The following is a 9,704-nucleotide window of genomic DNA, read 5'->3' as shown; positions in this document are numbered from 1 at the left end:
ATCTTGAACCCTTCAAGAACACACACCACTTTTGGCAAACCACACAATTTCCAAAAACACCTTTTGAAATTGCACCACACCAGAACACACAAAAATACAATGTTCAAGGAAGAAGGGAATAGAATACACCTGGGTAAATCAAAGATTAAAGTTCAGAAATACAAGACCCAATCCTATTCTACACTTGAGATGATCAAAAAGATCTTTGAAATCTTGAAAAGTGCTTTTGATTAATCTCTATTCTACACAGAAGCGTAAACCAACCTTTTTATACTCCAATCAAGTGGTTAAAACAGTTAAATCAAAAACCAAAAGTTGTTGGAATCATTTAAAATATTGAAACCAGAATTTTGTTTAAGGTTTTCAGAAAAACAACCAGTTGAATTCTCAAAACAACCGGTTGAATCAATTTTACAGTAAAGCCAAAACAAACTCAAGCTTTTCAAACTCATTTCAAAAGTCACTAAGTGTCAAATAACCGGTTGAATCGACATTTCAACAGGTTGAAATTTCACACTCTTTAGAAAACTCATCTGTTCAAGAAGATTAAGATTCAATTAACCTTGGATCATCTTAAAGAGTGAATTAACAATTCAAAGACTACTAAACACACATACACAATCAACGACAAGGTCTTCAAGCATTCCTCTTGGATTTGGAGACATCAAAGCACCTTGTTCAACACGGGCATGACTTCAAGTTGATCCACTAGTGGAAACTACAATGGTTGGATGTAGTATTTAGATCAACATCCATGTCGTCACCAAAATTTGTGCCTTTGAAATGGAACCAAAATTAGTTTTGCACAAGAAGATGCAATTAGAGTGGTAAGCAACAAAGAAGTGTAGGACTCTTAGAAGAATTGAGGAATGAAGACTATTGGCCTCCTTACATAAGGCCAATACTTTGTCTAAATCATGAAATGAAAAGAACTTCAAAGGACAAACCTAAGTCAAGTCAGATAAGCATGAAGATGCACATCAGGAAACAATATAGTCGTGCAAAAAATATGTTCCTAAAAGGATTGGAGTGTTTCAAATATTCTCATTTAATATATTTTTTATTGTTGATTAAAAAAATAATAGGAGTTTAAATGTTGTTTTCTATTTTAAATTTTTTTATATTGATTAAAATAAAAAATTATTAAGTAGAAACTAGTTTTGAACATAAAAAATAATTAGTTATTATATTAACTAAGTTAAATATTATTTTATAGATTACAAAATTATAACACCTAAAAAATTTAACTAATACCATTCTTGTCATATGACTATATAGTTTTATGTGCCTATTATCAATATTGTTCATTATAGTAGATATAATCTACATTGTTTATTTCACAACTCACAACAACATACTTATCTGTTACTAAATTATTCTTCATGCATAAATTCAACTATCTACCAAATTAAAATCATTCACTAAAAACACAACATCCTGACCAAACATATAAAACCTTCCTTCTCTCCACTACTTCAAAATTCAACTTCAAATGGACACATTTTGCATCACAAAAATATAGATTATTTTCATCTCTTATCTTGCAATTGTGTTTGCAAATGGTCAAATAACATAAAATGAAGAAGGTGGTCATTTTGAATGTCCATCTCCTAAATATTTTTGCATCCGACAAAATTGTACATTCATATTTGAAGGAAAAAGTTTGCATTGCTTTGGAACTTCCTGATCAAACAACTTTGAAGAAGTTGTACTACCACCAACCTCAACTCACAAACCACAGTCTAATTAGGTATGATGTTGTTCAAATATGAACAGATAACTATGTATCTCAAATGTTAGCTTGGAAGTCCCAATTTTCATTTCGTATAATGATTGAATTGTATGCAAAGTTAACAAGATCTAAAGAAGAAATTATAAGACTTCTAAAATCACTCACTACAAGCTCTTCCATAAATCCAAACCCCATCAATTCCACTACAACAATAATCTACTACGAATGACTTGTCAAACGAGCCACCATAATAGAAAGTCTACATGATTATGGGTTAACCTACAAATGTTCTAACCCTGCAACAATGACAATCTCATACAATTTCTTTTTAAATAAGTTATTTGGCAACATATATCAAGTAATACAATATGGAGACCAAAACAAGTGACAAAAATCAACTACCAACATCCAATTAGAGTTCTTAATTAAAATCTTGTATACGACTCTGTACAAATATAAAAGGATGTCAATGTCACACAAATAATCAATTGTTGAAAAATTACTCAACTTCTCAACTCATGTGTATGCAGTGTGAAAAATCAACCGCCAACATTGAACTGTTTGTCCAAACCAAATATTTACACAAGACAACACTTGATGAACTGGTTCGGGACTTATAAGATAATACCTATATTAACCATCATGACATAAAAAAATCCACACTTGACTGAATGAGTATCAATTTCATTACAACAATAATCGTATTCTACAAGTTTCAAATATTTTCAATCATCTACATTTAATTATTAAACAAATTACATTTCTATTAACCATCATTATATATAATTATTATTTTTTTTATTTTGTTTCATATAACTTTTTTTTTCGCAAATATTATTACATTAATTTCTTATTATAATTTGGTGAATATATAAATAATTTCATTTTATTTAAACCACTATATTCTTTTTTTAATGCAGCACTACAAAATTATAACTTTTTTATTAATTATTTTTTATTTGCAATCAACTGATAATCACATATTTAATTTCAAACAATATTACAAAACTAAACTATATTCACTTTTACACAATCTTTTTATTTTCTTCCCTCTATCAAACCAATTAAAATTTATTATCCCTATTTTTAATTATTTATTTCAGTGTACTATTTTCGTAAAATAATTTTTTTACTTTTTATTCTTTTTCCAACTTTCTCTCCTTTCTCATAAAAAATCATAAATCTCTTCAAAATATCCAGAAATTGAATTTTAGAGGAGTTTCAGTTATCAAAAGCGTCCAATGGAGGTGGGAATTCGATAATAATGATCTATTTGGAAAAATAAAGTCTGATGGATCCATTTGGTGAATTTTCTTTTAAATAAATTATTATTTGGATTTTATTTTCTATTTTTTAGTAGATAACTATGATTATTTAGTAAAGAGTAGTAGTTTTAATTTGACCAGTGCACAAAAACGACAAACTGTTGGTCTCAAAATGGGTTTGGGAGCTTAGAAAACATAATTTTTCATTCTTTTTTCAAACTTTAACAACTAACATGCAGAAAATATGTTTTTATTTTAATTTTATATCTTTAAGTTATCCATGTGAAGCATCTTACTTTTAACTAAAAAATTATTTATTTTTTAATAAAATTCTCTTAATTTATATCTTTCATCCCAAAGCTGAAATCTAAGTTTTATTTTAAAAATATTTATATGATATATATATATATATATAAGTTTTGTCTTTAAAAATATGTATATTTCTCATAAGATAATTTGTAAGAAAAAACTTGATTTGAATGGAATAAATTTATTATAAATGATAAAATATTCTAATAATTGTCTTTGTTGAATATCAAGAATTTGAATTTAATATAATAATGTATAATTTGATTTAAATTGAATGTTTTTTATTTATTGTTTAAGCTAATACATCTAAAAAAAATAATTAATTCAATTAGTTTTCATGATAGAATAATTATTTGATGAAAATACATTTTCACAGATAATTAATCATTGTATAACAACAATTGTAACTTCATTAATGTATTTATTTCTTAAAAATATACTAAAAATAGTTAACACGTTTTGATGACATTCTAAAATAATAAATAATCTGAAAAAGAAAAATATCCAATAAAAAAAACAAATCAAAAAGTATTTTTAAGTTCATCTCTTCCAAAGTCAGTAATATTTTAAACAATAAAATAAGAAATCAATGTTATGTATATTACTATATAATAATACATAACTGTATCAAAATATGAAACCTTAAAATACTCATAAATTCCCAATCATATGACCTAAATAATCTTTTTTGTTTACTAATGAAGCGAATCTCTGTCTATAATAGGTGTTCACAATTGCTTCTGTTGATATTCAGTTAAAGGTTCTGTTGTGTCTTCTCACACGACACGAGGGCTAATCAATGGAAATCCATGTCGACCACCCTTCGTTAAACGAAGTCGTCGTGAACGTCAGCGGAGACTCTGCTTCCGACGCTCGCCGCCTTCACCCAACCAACCATGCATTTTCCCCTCAGCAGCAGCGACAACAACAGCAACAAAAGGTTGGTTATGTATTCACTGTAACTTCAGTTTCAACGACTGTAATTTGATGAACAACAGTAACTAACATGTTTGTTTGATGATGTCGTTGAGGTGCAGGAAGGGAACCAAAGAAGGGACAGTTTGGTTCTTGCTTACAAGACTCTTGGCGTGGTGTTTGGAGGACTTGTGACGTCACCCCTCTACGTGTACCCTTCAATGCCACTCAAGCATCCGACGGAAGATGACTATTTGGGCATTTACAGCATTATGTTTTGGACTCTTACTCTCATAGGGGTTGTCAAGTACGCCAATGTAGCCATTAGAGCTGATGACCATGGTGAAGGTACTAGCTACTTTCATTCTCTTTCGATTCTCATTGGATCATTCAGAATCATGTTCAAATGCCGGTTAGTGGGAGTTAAGTTCAAATCATTCTTGAATCCAAAGCTGATAATTTTTAAATTGAAAAAAGTTATACTAAATTTTGTTATTAACTTGCTTTAGATTAAAACATTGCAATGCAAATCGCTTCATTTTAAAATTAATGAATATGTTTGGTAACACCTTTCTTACCATTGAATGGGATCTGCAAAGCTGAAGCAAACTTGTTATTATTTTCATTTAAAATCAATTTTTGCTGTTGTTCACCCAAATACACATTTCTACAGCTGCAAATTTGTTGCTTTATATTTCATTGTTATTCACGATGACCATGTTTGAATCGCAGGTGGGACTTTTGCCTTGTATTCATTGCTTTGCAGGCATGTCGGTATTGGGATCCTGCCCTCCAAGCATGTGGGTTTGAACACAACTAAGGACGTTCAGAAGAGTACTTTGCTTGCCAGGTTCTTCCAAACAAGCTTAGTTGCTCGGAGGCTCTTGCTCTTCGTTGCTATGTTGGGTACTTGCATGCTTATTGGTGACGGTATACTTACACCAGCAATTTCAGGTTTGGTGACAGTTTTTTTTCGTTTTTATCACCTTTTCAAAAGTTCGATTCCTTTTTTGTCGCTTTGGAATGTTTTGATTTGATTTTGCTTAATTTGTTTTCAGTATTGTCAGCTATGGATGGACTTAGAGCACCTTTTCCTTCAGTTAGCAAATGTAAGTTTTGGAGTTCGAACGGTTTTACTGTGATCCTGGTATTTTGCAGCTTCCATTTATGGAAACTGTCAAACTTATTGAACATAATTAATTTGACGGTTTTGTTGTTTTAAAAAAAGTAGAAGTGGGAGTTTTTCATTGTGAACAGTGGAATTTATTAAAGTTTGGTATCTCAGATGAAATGAATGATTCCTTTCTAATTTCTTTTCCACTTTTTGTTACATTAATAAGATGATGTTAACAAAACCCTTAATTTAATCAGATGCAAGCAACATCATCAGCTAATACTTGCATAATTCAAAGACAAAAACATATGAATATTGCAGTGTAAGAGGAGATTATGGAAATATTATCTATAGCCTGTATGACTTTCATTATCCTATCGGATACTATGTCCTTTACAAATTAGGAGATGGACTTTCTTCTGATAATGTTGAGCTTGTGCAAGATGCAGTCCTGATTGTGTAGGATTTCTGTATACTGCCATTGGGATACCAAAATAGGATCAGAAGCTTGTGACCATGTGCTTCTTTAGCATCTATCATGAATAATAAAATGACTTGAATAACAAAGTTTATATAATGAAGCTGTTTGGTAAGTAAAAAAGGTAGGTTACAACTAATAAAACCATCAAAGGAATCTTTTTTATCCTGAGGCTTATTTAGAGTAGATTTGAGTATACGATTCATTCTTTTGGTTTATATAACTAATTTCTTTCTTCTTTTTTGCATATGCCGCCACAGCGCTAGTGGAAGCACTCTCTTCAGTAGTTCTGATCGTTCTGTTCTTATTGCAAAAATTTGGAACATCCCGTGTTAGTTTCCTCTTTTCCCCAATAATGGGCGCATGGACACTGAGTACCCCACTTGTAGGAATTTACAGCATCATACACCACTATCCTAGCATATTTAAGGCTTTATCTCCGCACTATATATTCCATTTCTTTTTGAGAAATGGAAAATCTGGATGGCTTTTACTTGGTGGTACTGTCCTTTGCATTACAGGTATCTAACTCATCCTTTTTACATGATATATCCTTGCTGATATAGGAGTAAGAAATTTATCTTTGAAAGACGCCTTTCTGTCCTTGTGAAATCATATCACAAATCCACGTGCTATGCTCAAGTACTTGTGATAGGTCAAGCTATGGACTACATAATGTTGCCATATGAGAATTGTGCAAAAGAGAATCTTGAATAGTTATTAGAATTGCACAATTTGGCAAGCCAACATTTTGTTTAAGGTGATGATTTGCAAATAGGTACACGGATGAGACAGTACAATTCATATCATTGACATGAATTTCACAATTCAATGATTCTTTAATTTTCATTCCCTTTTGCTTTTCCTTTCAGCAATAGTTATCAGAGAAATTGATTAACAAAATAAAAATAAGCTTAAAGTGTTAAATGAAAATGAATGCCACTGAATACACCCTATTTTTATTATGTAATTTCAAGGTATTTTCATTATATCACGAACTATTCAATGTAGTATTCTATTCATGATTCAAAAGTAAGCTTGGTGATTCGCAATTTGATAACCTTAGGGGGCGACTAGAACATGTCCAAACACTTAATGGTGGACGATTTTATAGATTGACTTCTCATATGAATACAGTGATCTCTTAGTTATAGAAATTGATTACGTTGAAGTGACATAGTACATTTTTTTTCTTTGTTCTTAACTTCTTCATCTTGACAGGTTCTGAGGCAATGTTTGCTGATCTTGGTCATTTTAATCAGAAGTCCATTCAGGTTGACTTCTTTATTTTATTTTTTTTATCTTTCTTTGAAGGTTGTGCATCCTTTCCAGCCAATTATTATCTTATCCTCCTTTCTTCTTTGTAAATTTGGTACCAGCTAGCTTTTCTATTTACAATCTACCCTTCATTAGTTCTCACCTATGCGGGACAGACAGCTTACCTGATCAAGCATCCCAATGATCATGATGATGGCTTTTACAAATTTATACCAACTTCAGTATACTGGCCTATCTTTATCATTTCCACTTCTGCTGCAGTTGTTGCTAGCCAATCATTAATATCAGCCACCTTTTCTGTAATCAAGCAATCAGTAGTGCTGGATTATTTTCCTCGAGTAAAGGTTGTCCACACATCTAAAAATAAAGAAGGAGAGGTTTACTCCCCTGAAGTGAACTACATCCTGATGGTCCTTTGCGTAGCTGTGATACTTATTTTTGGAGATGGAAAAGATATAGGAAATGCTTTTGGTATGTCTGTTTCTCAAGCCCTATGTTTTCTTAGATAACCTTAAATAGTTACCACCTGATTAAGAATAAAGAATTCCATTTTATAACAGCTTTGGGTCACCCATGTTGAATTTGAAATCAATCAATGATACATTTTAGATTAACAGAAGGGCTTCTGCTAGTTCCAATATGTCGAAGTACAATATATGGGGCGACACAAGCTATTCTTCATCCAAGTCTAAGGCAGTTCTTCTCAATCATAAATTTAACAAACTGTCACAATTTCTTATGTCTACAAATGATTATATCTTTGGCCATATGGCGACCTTAGATTTGCTTCTATTTAGTATATGGAATAGTCTGATGACGGTGTGCCATTTATTGCAGGTGTTGTTGTGAGCCTAGTTATGCTTATCACCACTATACTGCTCACACTAGTCATGATCATGATATGGAGGACTCCTGCTGTGCTGGTTGCCCTGTACTTCGTTGTATTTTTTGTGATGGAAGGGGTCTATGTCAGTGCAGTTTTCACCAAATTTGCAGAAGGTGGATGGATTCCTTTTGCCATATCATTTATCCTTGCTTTCATCATGTTTGGTTGGTTTTATGGTAGACAAAGAAAGACTGATTACGAATTAACCCACAAGATAACCTTTGAGAGACTTGAAGAGCTTTTAGCTGACAGCAGTGTTAAAAGGGTTCCTGGGCTATGCTTCTTTTATACCAACATTCAAGAAGGGTTGACTCCTATTTTGGGACACTACATAAAGAACATGAAATCTCTTCATAAGGTCACAGTATTCACTACTCTTAGATATTTGTTAGTACCCAAGGTTCCTCCACATGAGAGGATTGTGATCAAGAAATCAAATCTCGAAGGGGTATATTGCTGTATGATTCAGTATGGCTATGCAGATGCTCTAAATTTAGAAGGAGATCATTTTGTTGATCAAGTCATTAGTAGTTTGGAAAAACATATACAGAAGCATCAATCTCCCGAGAATCTTTCATCTGATTCTCTAGAGATTGGAGAGACTTCGAACTTAAAAGAAGCAAGGCTTGCTGGGGTAGTTCATGTTCGTGGAAAAACCAGATTTTACATTGGCCTGAACTGTGGCTGGTTTGATAAATTTGTGCTTACTTTTTATGAAGTCATGCACAATAACTGTAGATCTGGCTTGCCTACTCTTGGGATTCCACCGCAGCAACGGATTGAAGTTGGAATGCTATACGAAGCTTGAAGGTTTACTGTATCAAACGTTTCAAATTTCCCAAGATTCAGCAGTTTCACTAGCTCACAATACACCAGATTAATGGGGCCAAACAAAAACATGTGATAAACAAAAGGGCTTTAGGAATAGGCCTCTAAATCACACCATGTATAAACAGTTTAAGATAATTAAAAAAGCAAAGATTAATCAAGGGGTGTTTCTTCCTCCACTCCGTCAAAGTTCTTCCTATACCCCATCAATATCTAAAAAGATGATTTTACTCCTTTTTTAAATGATTTTCAGATTAGCTTTTCCATAATCATTTTGTGCACCCATTTCCAGAATTTATAAGTATATTCCAGAAAACGTTTTCCAGAATTTCTAGAAAACATTTTTCGGAAAGAATTTCCAGAATGTGTATTTTCAAAATGTATTTTCTGGAAGAAATTTTCTAGAATATATTACATAAAGAGCTTTCTGGAAAGAGAGCCAATTAGATGGAGACATTTTGGTCATTTCACCTATTTAATGGGTACAAGAAGAACTTTGACGGGATGCTGAAAGAAACACCCTTAATCAAGTGGATTAAAGTAACTTAGTTGTTAGTTACTCTTCCGAATAATTACTTTAATTTCAAGAAATATATATTGGATAATATTTTCGGTGTTTCTTCTTGCCCCTTGTCAAAACTCTTTCTGCACCTTATCAATTTCCGAAAAACCTATTTTACCCCTTTTTTTAAATGATTTCTGAAATATCTTTTCCGGAAACTTTTCCAGAACACTTATTCTGGCATTCATGAAATGTCTTTCGAAAAACATTTTCTAGGAAGAAAAGAATTTCCAGAAAACATTTTCCGGAAAAAAATTTATGGAATAACTTTTTCAGAATGTGTTTTAATGTGTTTTAGAAAGAGCTTTTCAGTATGAGAGCAAATTAGATGAAGTAT

The 9,704-nt window shown here is 31.8% G+C and overlaps 1 protein-coding gene across 2 annotated transcripts; it reads left to right on the top strand.

The window, feature by feature from the left end:
* The first annotated feature begins 3,979 nt into the window (after positions 1 to 3,979).
* LOC137811653 (probable potassium transporter 17) lies at positions 3,980 to 9,071 on the top strand. Of its 2 annotated transcripts, none has more exons than XM_068613460.1 (8): positions 3,980 to 4,246; positions 4,338 to 4,569; positions 4,954 to 5,175; positions 5,280 to 5,330; positions 6,074 to 6,334; positions 7,035 to 7,087; positions 7,193 to 7,562; positions 7,929 to 9,071. In XM_068613460.1, exons 1-8 carry the CDS (start codon positions 4,106 to 4,108, stop codon positions 8,783 to 8,785), a joined length of 2,187 nt encoding a protein of 728 aa, XP_068469561.1. In that variant the 5' UTR covers positions 3,980 to 4,105; the 3' UTR covers positions 8,786 to 9,071. The 2 variants fall into 2 exon arrangements, with proteins under 2 accessions (XP_068469561.1, XP_068469562.1); XM_068613461.1 differs by having other exon boundaries at positions 3,981 to 4,246; positions 4,344 to 4,569.
* The last annotated feature ends 633 nt before the right edge of the window (positions 9,072 to 9,704 follow it).

This window comes from Phaseolus vulgaris, chromosome 2, assembly GCF_000499845.2.
Source record: "Phaseolus vulgaris cultivar G19833 chromosome 2, P. vulgaris v2.0, whole genome shotgun sequence".
Taxonomy (NCBI): Eukaryota; Viridiplantae; Streptophyta; class Magnoliopsida; order Fabales; family Fabaceae; genus Phaseolus; species Phaseolus vulgaris.
This window is presented reverse-complemented; position numbering and strand designations above follow the sequence as displayed.